Here is a 19,878-nt window from a genome sequence, read left to right on the forward strand (position 1 = left end):
TAGTTTCAAAACAGCATTATAGTAATTTTAAACACACTCTTAGTATATTTTAGTTCAATACAAAAATAAGACTATAAATGTAAGCATTTTACCACTAGATCCTGATGAATCACGAAGCTTGTGAATTTCATCTTCAACAATAATTTGTAAATCTTTCCAATAGCTTGCATTTTTCTTTTCTAACTCCATATATATTTTAATGTCTTCTTCCAAGTCCTCAAGATCTTGACTTCTAAGTCCCTATAATGTGAAAAAAATTACAATTAATCCTCCTTACAAATTGAAGGGTTTTTTTTTTTTTTTTTTTTTTTATTATTGTTTGGGAAAATATAAGTACAGATAAAAAAAAAACTCAGTTTTCAATTAAACAAAGCATGTGGCATGCTCAAATAAAAAATATAATTACAATGGATGAGTTACAAACATTAATGTTACTTATCTTTAACCCTCTGAGCGTTATGACCGGTTTTATCCAGTCATCAGAAGTTTTGCTACTTGGCATATATTAGCTTATAATTTAAGATATTTTGCTTCCTTACTTTGTTTAATAATGTAAATATAAGCTTAATGAATGTAAGTTTATGAAAATACAGACCAAAATAAGTAATTATACAAACTCAATAAATGCTGTTTAAATACCGGTTTTCATGACGGATCTATAATCCTGCGCTGCTCAGAGGGTTAAATTCATTAAAAAAAATTTACTCTGCTAAATAGGAAACTGACATATTTAAACATATAACATTCATTTAATACTGAACAAAAATGAGAATTATCATACACAATACCAAATTTTTAACCCCTTAACTGCCATGGAAAACGTACAAGACCAGTGCCACCGTTTTTACACAGGTGCACGCAGTTATGCTATGTATTAGAGGGAAAATAAGTGCAAGTTTTGCTGACTAAAAGTTGTTCACTTTCACAAAATAAAGTATAAAAGAAAAAAATTAAAATATAAAATTTAATTTTTAGAGCAAGAGTATAATAAAAATATGCAAGTATAATAAATATGATGCTTGTATTATAAAAAAGACTTCAAAAATGGAGTTTTCATCAATTTTTTTTTAGACCAGTAAAGTGCAATGTCAGGTTTCAGTGTTATACCTTATAAAACCAGTATACCTAAAAAAAATTTTTTTTTTTTTATTACAGTGTATTTTGATTTCTTCTGAATTGGTTGGATGCCACGATTTTGTTTATTGATTTTTCTTTTGCAGGATGTTGGTTCATATACTGGTCTGCAAAACAGTTTTAATAACAATATGAAGCATAAGAAGGTCTTCAAAAAAGATAAGTGGCTCTGAAACACCCATTATATCTTTTTTATTCCTGGCTGTCCCGAAAATGGAAAGCATGGAGGTGGCATAGACACAGAATAAAAAAAATTTTAAAAAAAAGTTTTACTCAAACAGAAACACGAACAATAAAAATGCAGTCATTACTTTCACCGTTTCAGAAATATTCCCCTCTCAAATTCCTCCCCCCTTTTCTCCAAAATAGTACCCTCCTTCGCATACTCCGTCAAGGTCATTGTGGTGTTGCATTCCAAAGCTTTGTGAATAATTTTACTGGTAGCAGCACAAAGCAAATGATAGCATTTTGGAATGGCATATATATGAACTGCAATTAATGCATCGGCTGAGCAAGGCATACATATACACCCACTGCAGTTAAGGGGTTAACAAGCACACACATAATATATATATATATAAACTTTTATAATACTAGCAGAAGGGGAAAATGAAGTTCAAAACTTTCCAAACTGAATATTTCTTAATAAATGCCGCAGAATTAAATTTTACAGTTTGAAGTTTTTCTTTCATTTAACATCTGCTACTGTAATATTTCTTACATCATCGTAATTTAATTTTTACATGAAGACTTACATGCATTCACTTTTTTAATTACTTTAAATATATTTTTATCACTCGCAAAAATTGTCCCTTTTAATAACCTATTTTCTCTTTCAAATTACCACATCTTTCAGTTCTCACTGCTTAATTACTTATTTAGTTTTTAATTTTTTCAGCGAATATTACAGAATTTGCTCTTAAGGTTATATCAAAACAGTTTCCCTGAATATTTTAATCTTAGCCTTGAATTATCTTTAATTTCAGGGAGAACGCCTCAAACACAGTACTCAATATCCGATCTAGGCACTTATCAAATACAGAGTATAATTTCAGTCAAAAAACAACTTATCAAACAACAAGTTATATTAAAGACAAAGTGCTTAGAATTATGTCAATCACATATTCCTAAAGAACTTTGAAAGCAAACAAAGCTTTTAACTAAGAGTACTTCAGCTACTACCCATAAAACAACAAAGGCAACAGATCTGCAAAACACAACAAAATTGAAGACAATTTTTCATTACACACAGCAAAACAAATTTATGTTATATGTAGTACAGTCAAAAGTCTTTAATCCAGACTCGTCGGGACTTCGGCAATTCCGGATTATCGGTTTTTCTGGATTATAGATCATCAGTTTAAATCTCGTAAGATGGCATGCAGAAATTCTAAAATTAAAAATATGAAACCATAATTTATGAAATAAAGAGCAATTATGATCTAAAGGGTATCAAAATTTACAAAAAAAAAGGCTTAATGTTTATTTGTTTACTTTATTAATCATACAACTTTATAAACATGTTACGCATAGTCGAAATTAGAAAACTGCAACCAGAAAACTATTTGATGTGTATTTGTGATATTTATAATGATGAGGAATTTGATTTAAATCATACCACAGACGGAGTACATCAAGATGAAATACTACATTTAGTAAGGAGTTATAAGCTGAATAAAGTAAAAACATCTGTGCTGAAGATAAGGATAGTGCTGACAGATCAACTTCCAGTTAATTGCGCGCCGCCCCCCCCCCAACGCAGAGCAGCGTGAAACTGATAAATATATTTCGGAATGGTTAGAGAATCAAAGAATATGCCTTTATCCATTTTTTGCAGCAATTCCACTTTTTGTTTGATGGACATCGAAACATGCTTTCGCTTTGTAGATCCTTTGGTAGCTCCAGAATCGGAAGTTCTTTTTGACATAATCGAAAGTTCAAGCTTACTTTTATAAAACAGTTTGCAAAAAATAATAAGCCGGATCCAATTAGAAGATTAAGGAACAACGCAATCTGCAACATTAACTGAAATACATAATTAGATTATTTTAGCTTAGCTTATACTGTTCGTTATACATTAAACGCATATGTGCATGCGTAAAGGTATTATGTGCATGCATTAACGCATTATGCGTTGACACATGCGCAGAACGTTTGTAGCTTTGAGGTCCGGATTATAGATCATTCCGGATTATGGACGTCTGGATTAAAGACTTTTGACTGCATAATAAAAACAAAAAATGTCAAATATTCTACATATACAATATAAAGTACCTAGTGCGACTTAGGAAGGAAAGATTAGGAATTAACCATCTCTTTAGAAACTGACTAACTAAATGAGAGGAAAAGGTCGTTATGGGGATCATTAATTTTCAGAACAAGAACCTGATAAAACTTTTACAAATGACTATCTGAATACTTTATTGGAAGACATAACAAAAAAGGAAAGGTCAATCAATGTCTTCTGAAACAAAGATGTGGTATTTAAAGAAAATTATCACGAATATATCAGCTTTTAAAGCTGAATGTAGGTAATGGAAGATAATGCTTGCTATGAGCTTCAGGATGAGTTCTTTCTAATATACTGCCTAAAAACCACTGAGCCTAAAACAGTTGAATGAATTTAAAAAAATATATATTATTAAACTGAACTGAGGATTTCAACAGCTTTTGCTGCGACAAACTATGGTTCGAAGAATTTGAAACTAAATTTTAAAAGAGAGGAAGAGAACTCAACACCCTGAAAATGTGGGGAAGCAGTTTATTTAATTATTATTTTCATTTTAATCAACAATTTGTTTCTTAACATCAGCCCACTTTTGGCATGAAATAATTTTTAAAATAATTTGAAAAATTCTGTTACTTTAATTACCACTATTCAAAACAAATTCATTAATTTCTGTTGATTTGCACTGAATACACACAAGTTAGTAATAAGTGACATAACAAAGCACTGAAATTCTTCACGCAGCATCCACATCTCACACGAATTGCTTACAAAACTTAACACTACTTACAGATTGTTTTGCTTTAAAAAATATTTAACTTAAGCTTTGAATGCAACTGAAATTAGACGTAATTATTTGATATAAACTTCAAAATATCATTTATATAAAAGGTATCATAACAATATTATCAGTACAACTATTACTCCATAAAAAATTTGATTACTTGGAAACTATATACAGCCTTCATACTTTAAAGCCAGCAAATGAAAGTTTTAATATTTTAAAAAATAATTTAAAGTACACGAGGTTTTCTAAAGGAAACAGCTCACATTTAGGTTACATACAGGGAAATCCTTGAAAACATGCTACAGTACAAAGTCCGAGATCTGGACGTCAAATATCCAGAATGATCTAAAATCCCAACCTCAAAGCCACCAACAACCTCTTTTTGTGAGTGTGTGCTTTATGCATGCGCATTTGATCCCCCCCGTAATAAAACATATGGAGAGTTCTGATTCTTAATTTTACTTCGCCATTACATAAAATACCTTGTTATTCAAGAAATAATCATTTTAGCATATATTTGTGCGATCAATAATTTTGCTATGTAGCTGCATATCTGCTTGGCATACTTCTCAAACTAAAGCATTCTCCATAGAAACATCGTTGATTTTACACTACTAATATTTTATATCCTTGACGCCAACCTGGCAAATTATTATGTATTACATTTTGGTTTCTTTACTGCATGTTCATTAACACATGACAACTTGAGAAATGACTAATGCAGCGATGTCTAAACATTTATATTTTATAATAGTAATAGAATAACAAAGTGAATGGTAACCTTTTACATTGACATTACTCTTGATTACAGATTTAAGCTAAATGTGCTAAGAAATGTTGACGAGGTAAAATTTACCGAAAATTTCCCACCACGTGGTATAAATAGATTTTGTTCATGATGCTCCTCAACCAAAATACGAGTATTACATTTAGTGCTACTTGAATTAAGAATAACTGATTTGTTATTCACGTAAACCCAGAACTGCTGCCAGAGCTCGTATGGCTGCAACAAGCAACAGAATTTAGGAAAGACAAAATTTTTCGAATTTAGAGAAGCACCAAGCAGCAAAATTAAGGGATGACAAAATTTTTAGAATTTAGGGGAAGCACTGAGATCCAAAATTTAGTGGCGACAAAAATTTAGAACTTAAGGAGGCACTTTGTAACAGAATTTAGGACCTCCAGAGATTGCATCAGGTGACATGATAATTAGTGCCGGCCCTCGATAAGCCTTAAGTATGTATGCGAATTTATTTATTCAGAACTCAGATTATCTTAAGCATAAGCAAAAAATAGACGTAAGTATACTAAATAACTAAATTAATACTATTCAGACTTAACTGCTTCAGAGTGCGATAGAAGCGATACAAAATTTAGCAAAAGAACTTGTCTTTTATCGCCATTATAATGTATAGCGAACATTATTAAGCTACACTAAAATTATACTTTACTGATTCCAAGGAATTTCAGTTAATATAGTGAATTACCCTGTTCCTTAGATTTCTGATTTGATCCAGCTTATTATTTTTTGCAGGCTATTATTATTACAGCAATCTTATGAAAGTTAAAGTTTGAACTTTTGATTATGTTGAAAAGAGTTTCTAATTCTGGAGCTGCAAAAGAATTCACAAAACAAAAGCATGTTTCGATGTCCATTTAAAAAAAAAGTGGAATTGCTACAAAAAATAGATAAAGCATATCCATTTCAAAATTATGCGAGGAGTATGGCATTGGAAAGTCAACTGTATGTGATATAAATGAAAACAAAAAAAGGAATATTTTGTGATTCTGACACCCTACTCGCAATGAATAACAGAAAAAATATTTGTTATGCTAGAAGTGACAATTATGGCAAAGTAATGATTGAATGGGTCAGACAACGTCGCAGCGAGGGTGTGCCATTGACGGATGCAGTGATAATGACTCAAGCCAAAATATTTCATGAAGAAATGAACTTAAAAACTGAGTGCACTTATTCAATAGGGTGGTTAACCAAATTTAAAAATTGCTATAAGGCAATTAAAAATTTAAGGTGAAAAAGCTTCAGCTTATTCTGAAACTGCTAAAGTATTTGCAGATGAATTCATTGAACTCATTAATATTGAAAAGTTATCACTAAACCAAATTTATAACGTTGATGAAGCTTGGTCTTTTCTGGCAATATGTACTACAAAATACCTTGGAACCTTTACAGAAAAGGCTTCAACTGGTGTGAAAGATTACAAAGCAAAACTGACAATTTTAGCATGCGCAAATGCTGCAGGAACGCAGAACTGTAAACTTTTCGTACTCGGAAAAAATACACAAGTTTGAGCATTTAAAAGAGTAAAGCATTTCCCCATTATATATCTTTAAAATAAAAGAGCATGGATGACACAAGCATTAATAAATGACAGGTTTAAAAATCATTTCATAGCCGAGGTTCGGCAAAATTTGTATTCGGTTTGTTTACTTGATGATGCAAAAACTGTTCTGATTGTAGACAACTGTTTCAGACTACTTCACTTAAAAGTTTTAGTGAAAGATAATGTTTCCATATTATTCTTTCCTCCAAAGTGTATCCCCATTATTAAGCCTATGGATATAATAGTGCATGTGCTGAAATGCAAATATAAAGTAGCATTTCTGAAATTTATGTTAAATTTCTTGAATGATGGCAAGACTGTTCAAGAGTTTTTTTAATATTTTAGCATACAAATCTGCTGTATCATCGCAAGATTGTGGAAGGATGTGTGTTCAGATACTTTAAAGAATGATTGGCATAGTTTATGGTCATCTACCATATTTCATGATGAGGATGATGAAGATGATAGCCACGAATTTGAAGGTTTTCAGATATCGCAAACAAATGTAAAATTGTCCAGTTAATGGATTTTGTAAAGAAATGTGGCAGTGTTAATAAATGAAGATTATATAACAGAAGTTTTTCATTGCGATGAAAATGCCCCAATCATCAGTCAATTAACGGACAGCGAAATCTGTAGTATGCTTCTAGATCCAGAAAATACACCTACCGATAGCAATTACAGGTCTTGAACAAAATGAAACTTTGTAACAGAACACAAAACTACGTCTGAAAGTATCAGCACAAAAATCGAAGCAGCTTAAACAACTGACACTAACAGAAATGTTTCATAAAGTAAATATTAAGCCCCCCCCTTTTTTTTTTTTTTTTGTAAATTTAGATCATAAACTCTTTATTATTTCATAAATCATGATTTCATATTTTAAAATTTTTTTATTTCTACATGCCATCTTACTAGATTTAAACTGATGATCTAATATATGGGAAAATCCCAAGTCTAGAATAGCCGAAGTCCCTACATGTCCCGATCTCGGATTTCGCACTGTATTAGCCTATTCAGTCACTTGGAACAAAGCTCAGGATGATAATGTGTTTTGTTGTCCTAACCAGCAGGACGCAGGCTGGCCAATACTGTGATATGCAAGAAGCATATATAAAAGGCATAAAAACATGAAGGCTCTATTCCATTTTATTTCTTAAATAAAATTCACAACAGAATACAAACTGCCAAATTTCAGCAACTGTATTCAATCAATTTACAATAAATGTGATTCCTTAAATTTCTATCATAATTTCTGCAATGAGATAAAAAGTAATGAAATTCAATAAAAAAAATAACTCACATTTAGATACACATAAGGCTCATGCATATCAACAGAAAAATCCTCCTCTTCTGAACTTACATATCTTGCCAACAGATCTATAGGCTTTGCTATATATTAAAATTTTAAATAATAATAAATTATTTTACATTCATAGCTAAATTTCAAAACAAGAGTAAATTTTAAGACGTTTTCTTTCTACAAGTAATCTAATGAGAAAGAAAAAGCATCAAATACATGACTGCTAAAGCTGATTCCTAAAATATACAGTTATCAGCTACATAGAAGCATATAATACAGTTAACTACTTATATTTTCATTTAATATCAATTGTTAGTAAAAAATGTCAATTATTTTAAACAAATACAGCCCAAACTCATGCACCTGAAAAAATATATACTATTTCACTATAGAGGTTCAAATTTTGGATAAATTTTGGTTTGCATCTAAAACGGGCCTTAGAAATATTTTTCCTCCTTTCACCAACTGTGAAAATTAACTTAAAAAACAACCTATTTGTATCTTAAACTAGAGGGTAGATTTCCCTTGCATTTCCTAGTTTTCCATTTTAAATTAACAAAGACAATTTCCTAAAGAATAAAAGCATGCTTTCAAATCATCAGTTTCTGTGATTACACTACGAAATGGACCTTAAGTGCATTTCCATCATCCCCATTTTTAAGTGAACTTTCCCTTTGTTGATCTTATTACACAAAGGGAAGAAGTCATGACCCCCGAACGACAAATTTGTTTTCAATCACCTCTTTTCATTTTCACTACATTCTAGGATTCCGAAAACACGAAGCAATGGGGGTCTTTCGGAGCTAAAATGCCACATTTAACCCCTACAACTGTGTAAAGTTTTAACCCCAGATGGCGATTTTGAAGTAGATGAGTCTTTCTCTCATGAAAGGAATTAAAATTTTAGCTAAACAGAGATAAATGAAACCCGAGTGGAGTAAACAAAGAATAAAAAGAAATTATTATTCTTGTATTCAGTCCTAGCGCATTGTCAGTAAACTCCCCATCCCTTCATGAACATAATACTGAATCCTAAACAACTTATAAATTAATCATAAAAAACAATTATTATATCATAAACTGTTATAATATAAAGAAATTCACCTCACAGACTAGAAAATGAGAAGACTGGTGCTGCCATCTATTGGCATGGTACCCTTAGTGTGGGCGCTGGTATATATTATATATCGGTTTTAAAATCATATAAATAATCTCTTAATTATTACTTTTGAGTGAAATGACATAAATACATAAAATTCAGCATGTGTATGTCATATATTTGCAGATTTTGAATTTGTTCTTCCCCTCCAATAGAATTTACGAATCTTCAAACATGATACCTTGGAACGAGGTATATTAATTTCATAACTGCAAAATATTGAGCATTCATAGGGTGGCGCTGCCATTTAGAATTGAAAGGAAACACTAGAAACTGATCAACTCATTTAGCTTTTGGTGTAGAAAAATTAGCATTTTTTAGGAGGTCAAAAAATTGATAAACAACTGGTATTCTTTATATACCGGTGCCCTTTAAAGAGATAAACAATGCAAAAATATCCTTCCTTCATTACTTTTAATAGAATATAATACCTCAATAAAAAGAGGAGTTCTGGAAAACTTTCCAAATTGTCTACTTTATATTTAAGCTTCTATAACAGTAACATAAATGAATCTATTATGCAGTATGTTAATGTCTTATAGTATAGAACTTAATACTATTTAACATGCATAGTTTCTTTAAATATAATTAAACAATTATACACAAAATATGAGGCTTCACAGTATCTTTTACACTTAGTCACACTTCCAATAAGCAGTACATTATCACACTGCTTTAAAGAAATAAAGCTAATGTGCAAAAATTGGCATTAAAAATAACTTACCAAACATGTATGATTTTTATGTGAACAAAAAATACCACAAAACATTAATTTATGGGTCATATAAAAACTGGATTTTATGAATTATAAAATCTTGAGCCTCAGCATTTCTAAAAATGATAATTTGACACCTACTGAAGTAATGCTTTTCTAATATCAAACCTTAATTTTTATTCAAAAGCCTATCATACATAGTCATCTTCAGCAAATGCATTGGCCCACAAAGCTTAAAATTAATGACGTATTTGGTTAATTTCATTTATAAGAGGATGGGTATTTTTATTGGTGTACTCTACATCAGTTACGGATGACATTATTTTCACCGACATGTTTTTCCCCTATATGGTCCATACAAAAACTTAAGCTTCGCATATTATTACTAAAAGTTGTCAAGCAATGAAAATAGAAAGCCTACATTATTCGACTCATTTCTTACATGCCAATTACGGGCCTATGAATAACAGTTCAAAAAATGTTCAGCTGTACAACTGCTTTGTACTTTTCATAGTAGGAAACAGTATTAAACCAGTTATAAATAAATTAAATTCTTTTATCACATGTATGCAAAGTGTTTTATCATGAAAATTTTAGCACAAAGCATTCAAATCAAAATTACTTTGAAAGCAAGGATAACTAGACTTATATCAAAATTTTTCAATAACAAATTAAATGCAATTTTTTTAAAGAGAACAGATGATACTAAGAAACATTATTAGCAGTCCTTCCGTAACACAGAAGGAAGAAAAAAACTTTCACTTGCTGCTCAGAACTTCTCTTAAATACAGAACAGAAATGGTACACAAAAAAATAGAACTCATTTCCATAGAAACAGTGCATAACAACAGTAATAAGAATAAAGGACAATAACACACCAATAAAGTATCTTACCTCTTCCATCCTGTATTCTGATTTTTGATCTCAGTTTGGCTTGTTTTAAATGAAACTAGAGAGAGGATTCAAAATGAATAACTGCAGCTAAATATACATTGCACAAAAAGCACAGACACTATTACAACAATTAAAAGACTTCATATACTTTAAATGAAACTGGTTCAACAAGTATCAAAATATATGCAACTATTCGGTTTTATTTCTATCAATTTTGTCTACCATCAGCAATAGACCTCTGAGCTTAAACAAGTTTTGCTTTGCTTTGATTCTGTGACATAATCATAGTTCTGCTTACATATATGCTAGTATCTTAAAAATTCTTCATATTCAGATGCTTTTTTATTTTATTTTTTTAACCAAAGACTCACTGCAGTATTTGATGCATGGCAATGAATGAAAAAACTTATGAAAAATATTAATATTCTGAGCTTCAGTCAGATTTCTCACCTTATGCACGCAACTCCTCAGCAGTGAATTTCTACCTCTTTTGTTATTACTCCTCTTTATTCCAAAAGAATTGTCTTCAGAGCTGAGTGCAGAATACATTATTTATTTATTTAAATTTTACCATTCTACTTTGTCCAAATTCTACAAAATGGCACAAGATTGAAGGATCTCCCATCGGCAGAACTTATCTGACCACTAGACTACATTGTCTATCCCATTCCTCTAAAAAACCTGCTTCTGTCCCCCAACTAGATGCCAATTCTTCTACCAATCTATGATATACTACATCTTCAATTTTTAGATGCTATTGAAAAAAAAGCCTCCCTGGATGGCATCTGAAACACGAAACGTCAATATGCTGAGTAAAATTATATATAACTGAATCCATGTTCTGCAGAAATTAAATATTTTACTATTACAGAATAGAAATGAATGGAGACAGAGATGAAATGACACATAAATGTAAGAGGCATATAAACCAAAAATATATAAATGATGCTTCACTCTTAACTGAATTAAAATCATTCCTTTGTGAAGATGATAACAGAATGCTAAATAACTTGAGAATTAAATTACATGCAGTTTCAAATGTATAAATTTTCACAATCAAATTATGCATTATTTTACTTCACACTTCAAATCTAATTTTCATCTAAACTACCTGTAATAACTATTTTTTTTTTTAACCAAGAGATCTCTGCAAAATATCCCATCTGTATTTGCATTAATTAATGGTAATTACAGCTGCTATTCTATTACAAGGATGAGTGCAAAATGTCCCTAGTTGATGAGAGTATATTAAATACAAATTTGCTACACCAAATCATTAAAATGTTTTTTTCTTTAGGCCACACTGCAAAAAGGGTTATTGTAACAAGGGTAAATTACTTTTATAAATGTTAATCTAGTTCTCTGCTTAAGTTAATTTTGTTGTTGCTTACTTTCAACATAGATGTTCATCGCTACCAATTGCATATGTTATGCATTTTAATCACTATTGTTATATGAAGTAAATTTCACATAACAGAGTTTTATTGTAAATTCAGAATATAATTTTCAGTTCGAAAATATTCAGAGAGGAAAAAATTTCACAGGGAATCTTTCAACTTATGCATATAACACAAACTAGAAAGAACTAAAAAAAACTTACTATATCTTCTTGCTTCTCCCATTCTTTAAATTGGGCTGCTTCTTTTTCCCTTTGAATCCTTGTCTAAAAATATAAATAAATGAGTAAATACTATTATAATACTCACATTAAATTAAACAATTTTTCAATTCTTTTTTTAGAATTTGACATTTTATTAAAAAATCTAGTTGCAAGGGGATTCAAAAGAGAGAGAAAATCCCTTTTGGATGGAAGGATTTCATGAATGAGCAGCTTTAAATTTAACCAATAAAGTGGTTTCAAGGAAATGAGCAGTGATCACTGCAAATGTCACTGGCACAAATGATCTATGCATAAATTTCATATATTTAATCTTAGGATCACAAAATGTTAAAACATTAATATGAAAAGATTAGTCCTGAACATCTTAAATTGATTTTCCAAAATATCTATGACATTTTCAAAATATTAATTTAGATCATTTAACTGTGACAAAGAATTCTGCAATTATCTAAGATGATTTCATGAGGTATTTTCTAAGAAAAACTCGTTCATATTAACATCACTCTATTGAAGGGTAAAAATACCTATACAATCAGTTTGTTCAATCAGATATTAAGATTGAAACTACCATCATTTCATAATATTAGCCACAAATGTCCCACAGAAGGGTAAAATCACAAGAAAATAGTTTAAGTTTTCAAAAAGTGCTGACTAATCCTATGTTATAAGAGTTCAAATCAAACTTAATTGTTCTTAAACTTTATTGCTCCACTTCACCTTCTGTGTAATAGCTTCATCATTAATCTCAACCCCCCCCCCAAAAAAAAAGTATTTTCTTTTTTACATAGTACATTTTAAATAACAGGTGAAACTGAAATTGAAAGGTATAACTATAAAAATACTTCTGTATATATAAGTTTATGGTGCTTAATAAGAATGCATATATTTATTTTTATTATATGTAAATGCCAAAGTACAGAAAAAAAGGAAAGTGGTGGAAAAGTCGACAATTACTGTGATGTAGGTGGGATGTAAGAAAGTCCATTAACACATATGCATGGGAAATTACTGTTCTATAATTTATGAGCATCATTTCAAAGGATCGCTTATAGAACATTTTTAGACCTTTGCCTAGGATAACTAAGCATAATAAGTACATGCAAATTTTCACATATTACTTTATTTAGTGGCCAGAAGTTTATGTATACATTATCACAAAACTTACAGTGTCAGAAGTTCTAAAGCGAAATTGAATTTTCTAATTTGGGAGTGCCTTTCTATTCATTCTAAGCTAACAACAAATTTCATATATCTCACATTTAAAGTACAACATAAGATTTTTCATATGGAAAAGACCTGTATTACTCTTCTATGTCAATAATCAGATGGCATAATTAACAGAAATAATTGTAAAATAATGAAGCATATCTCACTAGAACCGTTCCAAAGTTCTAACAGACTATTCCTTAGATATTATTATAGTCCCTCAGAGGCTAAGTGGTAAAGTCGCTGAATGCAGGCAGCTAAACTAGAGTTTGAATCCTGGTGAATGGATTAGTTGCATGGTTCATTTTTGTGGTTTTCCCCATGTGTATCATGGAACAGAGCCAGTTTCCCTTAGAAAGTCCTCTATGATGGCATCCCTCCTTTTAGGTAGATAGCCCTAGAATGTTTTCTCATAATCAAATAAACCAAAAAATATTCAAAACCATCCTCATCTTTTCTTTCAAATAAAGACTCACTTCACATTTTAGCTAGAAGTGAGATTTACTGATACTGGATTTTTTTAAATATTTTGAAAAATCTAATACTAGGGCCTTAAATGTCAAATAAAAGCAAAAATTGAGGTTACCAAAAATATTTTTGAAAATCTATTAATTATGGCCTTTGAAATGCCTTTCCTGTGTCAATTCAAGCATCTTAAATGCCTGTTGTAATTTTGACCCTTTTCTCACATGCAGTCAATGACTCCTCTCAAGCAGAATGGATGTAAACTCTTACTAGCCAAGTAATTTCTTCTGGTTGGGATAACACCTTGCAGTAGATTCCTAGTTACTGAAATGTTTCAGAAAATGAGAAAGCTCATTTCTTAGTGAAAGATGGCTTTAGAATGAAACAACTGCCTTTTTCCTATCATTTAAATCAAGCCTACTCTTGGATAACACTATCTATGCAGAAATATGTCAAACCCCAGCATATCTGAGAATCTGTACAAAGAGACTTGGAATATTTTGCTCTCTTCTCCCATCCTAATGTACCTTCTTCATGCTCTTTTTACCACTAACTTACTCTTCACCATATATGACCTTCACTAAAATCATCTAGTGTTGCTGGCCTCCATTTTTGTCTTTCCTGCTCATACACCATTTCATGAGGCACCACTCTGCTTCAAGTTTATGACTGCTGCCAAGGCAGCTTCTCTTCTAATGCTAACTATACTAGGCTGCAAGATGGAACATGGGTGATACAACTGATACCTTATGTAAGAGGAAGGATTATTCATACCCAGAATCAGAAGGTATGGAACAAAAAACTACCTTTGTTTCTGATAGTGTATAGGATGTAATTCATAACAGCACCGGAGTTTAGCCATGACAAATAATTTTTGGCTATGAATTTTGGCTGCCGTGTGACTTGCTCTTTGGACAATCGCTATACATGCCCCTTTATTGCTTTGAAAGTAGTAGTACCAAGACTTTCAGCTGCAAAAACTTCATTGGTTCATTACAAAAAGGATGAGTACAGCAACTGAAAAGATGAAGATAAGATGTGAAATTAAACTGGCAGGCAAGAAGTTAAAGGAAGAGACCAAGTTTGGCTGGTGAACCCCAAGGAATGTTGACATATCTTCCCAGGATATAACATTAAATTGACAAACAGGAAGTTTAAGGAAGAAGACCAAGTTTTATGGCTGCAGATCTCACCAGGCTGCACACATCCTGAAGGAACTTTACTAGTGGTAAAAATAACTTAATGATATGACAGTGTATATACAAAGAACTCTTCCTTCTAAACTTAAAGTCAAACACTATGATACACTTCCTCTTTTCTATGGTAATCAAAGTTAATTGCCCCTAATCGGAGATTGTGTCTATGATATGCAGTCCTTGAGAAAGGGATGCTTCTGTAAATCTTTACAAATATTAGGTTTATTTGATTCTGTTTTCAGTGTGTTAATATACTGCTCTCTATTTGTTTTTTGGTTATATATTTATGCATTTTGTAACATAACAATATGCTCATTTATTGTGTATTTTACTTGATCTTGAACTTGCAAACATTTTGTTTGTATGTGTTTATTTCTGTATGATTTTGCATACCTTTTAAGTCAGAGTTGGTACTGGAATTTCAAGAATAGTTCAAGAACCAGAGATGTTGCAGAAATTCCCCCTTCTGGCCTTGACAATATTCTGGAAGTTTCCAGAAAACTATTTTTTAAGTTTTCAGAGCAATTTTTCTGAAAAGTTCCAAAACAGCTTTCTCTACTTTTTCAGCACAGTGAGTGTTTGTGGAATGAGACTCTCAATGTTTTACCCTGATGAACTTTCTGCTCAGTGATTATTACTTTAGTTTTTTTATGAGCAATTTTGGTGATTTTGCAGTATTCATTGTGTATTAAGTATTAAGAATTTGGCTTATCACTGAATTCAACTTCATATTCAACATTCAACATAGCTGTTTATCTTTACATTAAGAAGGCATAATTATTTAGATTCACCTAAATTTGGAATAGTTTTCACAGATCATCAGGCCCAGTTATTTCAGAACTCTACAAACTCAAATCCTTCATGAATATTATTTAAACGAGTATTTGTATTGATATACAATAACATTAATATTTAAATAATTATCAATTTCTAATGTTGTTAAGATCGGAATACTCTACTTGCTAGAAAGTTTAAGAAAAGTGCAGAGAGAAAGAGGAAAAAATTATTTAAATAAAAAAATGTAGTCACCCATAAAGAAATTACATTATAAAACTACATTTAACTGAGATCTTTCGAAGCAAAATATGAAACTACAGTGTGAATCTGAACAAGTGGGCAAAACATTAGGGGGTGATAGAAGACAGCTCTACAAGCAATATTTGTCAAAACACATGACATTGTAAATGGTACACAAGGGTCAGTCCTTGCACTCAGCGGCATTTTCGACTGTGGATTGTTGAGAAGATAGCTGGTTATATGAACCACGAAATGGACGATATGCACTTTGTATAACCATGCGGTGGACAGGAATGCGAGTGAGGTGCAGTTTACTGGGACCCATTTCTGATGAGACAAACTCCAAATCGGAAAAACATTCGAGCATGTGCATCAGCAGCTGTGTCACACGGGATCCTTAGCAGCAGCCAAGCAAGACACAGGGTGTGAAAGGAGCGTCAGGATACCACAACTCGAAGAAGATATTTTGCGTAGGGTGAAAGATCAAACGGGATGTAGCAAGAGAGCAGTTTCCCATGTGCTACAGAAGAAAGGAATGCCCCCCTATTGTACACAGAAGATACAAGCGTTGTCACCAGCAAACTATCAGCCACATAAATTTCGCACATTGGTACCTCCAGAATGCAGAGGATTGCAGTGCACCAGGATTTTGGTGCACGTTTTGTTTACAGACGAGTGCACTTTTACCTGGGAGGATATTTTTAATAACTACAACTCACAGATATGGGCATCTACAAAACTGCATGCTACACGTCCTCATTCGTTCTAGCGGCAGTTCTCCATAAATGTTTGGGCAGGGATCCTCTATGACCATTTGGTTGGCACGTACCTCCTCGCACATCTGGACAGCGACTCAAATTATACATTCTTACGAGAGGAATTGTTGGAGCTCCTGCATGCAATTCCAATAGCCATCAGGTTGAGAATGTGGTTCCAGTACGATGGTGGGCCTGCACACTTCAGCTTAGATGTGCAGAACACTTAAGATGCAAAGCTCCCAGGCCAATGGATTGGTTAAGGTGATCCCATAGCTTGCCCACTAAGATCACCGGATCTCTTGTGTTTGGACTTTCTCCTGTAGGCCATATGAAAAGACCAATCAACGAGTGCCTCCTTGAAACTGATGTGGATCTAGTCACCAGGATCGCCATTGTTGCGGGAGATATTCAGTAAATGGCTGGTGTGCATCAATCCCTATCCCACAGGTGTGATGTCTGCATTACAGCTGGCAGAAGGTCTTTTGAACAATTTCTATGAATATGTTCAGTTAATAAAATGTTTTTGAAGTATTTCCTCTCATTCTTGTGTTAATTTTTTTAATGTGACAGTGAAAACCTACCCTTTAATTTCTCATTACTTTCGTTCACACCATAAATTCTATGAAAAATATTGCTCATAGTGCTGCCTTCTATCACCTCCTAAAGTTTAGCCCACTTGTTCAGATTCACCCTGCATAAATCATTGTTGAATCTGCATTGCTGAACTACTATTGCCAAATTTTTTAAAAAAATCTATATAAAAGAGAGAAATATTTCATTTGAAAGAACATGTAATAAATTAGCAGACTATCATACAAACATATAAACAGGCAATCTTCTTTAAATTAAATAATGCAAGTAAATATTTTTTTTGGTTTTGAAAAAGCTTCTCGGCATAGCACTAAAATCTATGAATGTCATAAAGTCATAATTCATAACTAAAATATCCCAGGGTTCATACACATTTCTGCACATGGAAATTAAGGACTTTTATGGATCATTAATGAAAAAATTAAGGACCTATCAGCAAATGGGAGCTGAATAAATTCAATTAAATTCAATCAACTTATGTTTGAACTTCATTTTTGTAATAAAATAGATCCTTATTAAACATAATTTAATAAACATAACTATAAAGTAAATATAAGAATGAAATCCACTTTATAAAATTTATCAAGTAGCATTAAATATTTTACACGTATAATAGTTGGAAATATTTGAATATAAGTGACATTTTATTTATGTTTTACTAACAGTTAGCTTTATGTTGATTTTTTCTTTTAAGTCTCATTTTGCCACGTAATTAGCGTACACCATACATTAAAATGAGAAACAAAATCATAATCAGCATGATTCGCAACAGAGGACTGGCTGTTGCAGTGCTGCTGCTTGGCAAGAGAGAGACCTGTTGGTCAGAACAAACCTGAAAGCCTGATGTAGGCATGGTTGACAAGTTTTGAATGTTAGTTGTGCTCCATCTGTCTAAAGCAGTTAGTGTTGTAGCTTCAAGTAAAATTTCTGGGACTGTAACCCAGATTTATTTTAAGTCTCACTAGGTGCAAAGAATAAGTTTTACATGAATATTTACATTTTTGTGTTTTATCTTGTGACTACAGTAAGGATTAATGAAAGGCAATAACTTGCTTTAATATGCAGAGATAACTTTTAAAGGTGAGCAGTTAGTTAAAAATAATTCAATTAGGTAGTTAAATAATCTTAGCCATTATAGATTTACATGACCACTATTGATTTTCACTTATTTTTTAAAACATTTGTTAAAAAATCAATATTAAAATCACAATCTAATAACATCTCACAGTTTAAAATGCATGTATTTTATGACATTGATTCTTAACGGTATTAGGAAATTACACATTAAAAGCTACACAACAAAATATTTATGCAGCTTTTTAATTTGAAGACTTCCCAGGTACTTTGGTTTAATTTATATAACGTTTCTTCTCTTTAAACACCTTTTCTAGCAATTAGAAATCTGTCTCAATGCACAAACCAATGTTTCCACTAGTTTCTGCATGCTTCATGTCCTGACTTGCCAGTCTCTTAACAGTGTATCTAACAAGGTATTACTTGATTTGGTGAAAGTTAATAGTCCAAAACCTTCGATACACATGAAGCAAATTATCACTATGTCTAAAAGTAACTAACTACAAAGTCACATAAAGGTTTAAGGAAACCTCTTATTTAAAAAGAACTTAGAACATACAAGCACGTTCTAATGTTGACAAAATCAACTACAGTTTGGGGTGATGCAATTAAACAGGAACAGTCAAATTCAAACTAAGAATGTGGATTAGTAGTCAAAGACTATACAATTTAATTTGAATCTAATCTGGCTCAGTAACTCTATCGTAGAAATGAATTCAAATGTTAGCAGCAATAACGCAAATAGGAATAATTACGAGGAGGGCAAAAACACTCTGTCTTACAATCTAAAAAATTCAGTTTAAAAACTATCTGATTTGCATTAGGGTGAGGAAACGAAAACGGGAAGTTATAGTAAAGGCTAAAATTGTAAACAACTGGTTAATTTTCATAATAACTGTACATATCTTTGAAGAATAATTTTTTTCCTCTTTATGTATTCAGTTTCTTTCTTCAATATGTTTCCTTTTCACTTTAGAATTTTTGGATTGATTAAAAATTTCTGTTATTCTAAAAAAACAGATGCATTTAGAATGTAAAGAAAAAGCTGAACATTCAGAATAAATATGAAATGATATATGGTAAGGGCTGGTTTCAGAGCCAATGAGGTAGAATTTTTAGAATTTAGTGACACACCAAGCAACAAACTCTAGAAATGGCAAAACTTCTAGAATTTAGGACAGGTACTGGGAGTAAACTTTAGGACAGCACTAGGCAGCATAATTTACGAAGGTACTAAGGAGCAGAATTTAGGATCCATAGAGATTGCAGCAGGTGGGAAAATGCCTAGTGCCAGCCTTGTGTATGATCTATTGAGACATACAAGGTGTATCTTTTACTTGTCAGTTTTCAATTTCTTTATTAATAGAAAAATTCTTTTTTATAAAT

General features: G+C 31.7%; 1 protein-coding gene across 2 annotated transcripts in view; it reads right to left on the reverse strand.

Annotated features, from left to right (window-relative positions):
* The window catches only part of LOC118205558 (splicing factor Cactin-like), a 117,761-nt gene that overhangs the window by 43,578 nt on the left and 54,305 nt on the right, over nt 1-19,878 (reverse strand). For both annotated transcript variants that reach the window (XM_085809966.1, XM_085809967.1), the window contains exons 6-9: nt 12,165-12,227; nt 10,565-10,619; nt 7,797-7,885; nt 93-240 (exon numbers count right to left, since the gene is read on the reverse strand). In XM_085809966.1, the coding sequence (XP_085666092.1) occupies nt 93-240; nt 7,797-7,885; nt 10,565-10,619; nt 12,165-12,227 (355 nt within the window). The remainder of the gene's footprint in view (nt 1-92; nt 241-7,796; nt 7,886-10,564; nt 10,620-12,164; nt 12,228-19,878) is intronic.

Source organism: Stegodyphus dumicola, chromosome X2 (genome assembly GCF_044657685.1).
Source record: "Stegodyphus dumicola isolate Sdum_Otavi_A_Nest chromosome X2, ASM4465768v1".
Classification (NCBI taxonomy): domain Eukaryota; kingdom Metazoa; phylum Arthropoda; class Arachnida; order Araneae; family Eresidae; genus Stegodyphus; species Stegodyphus dumicola.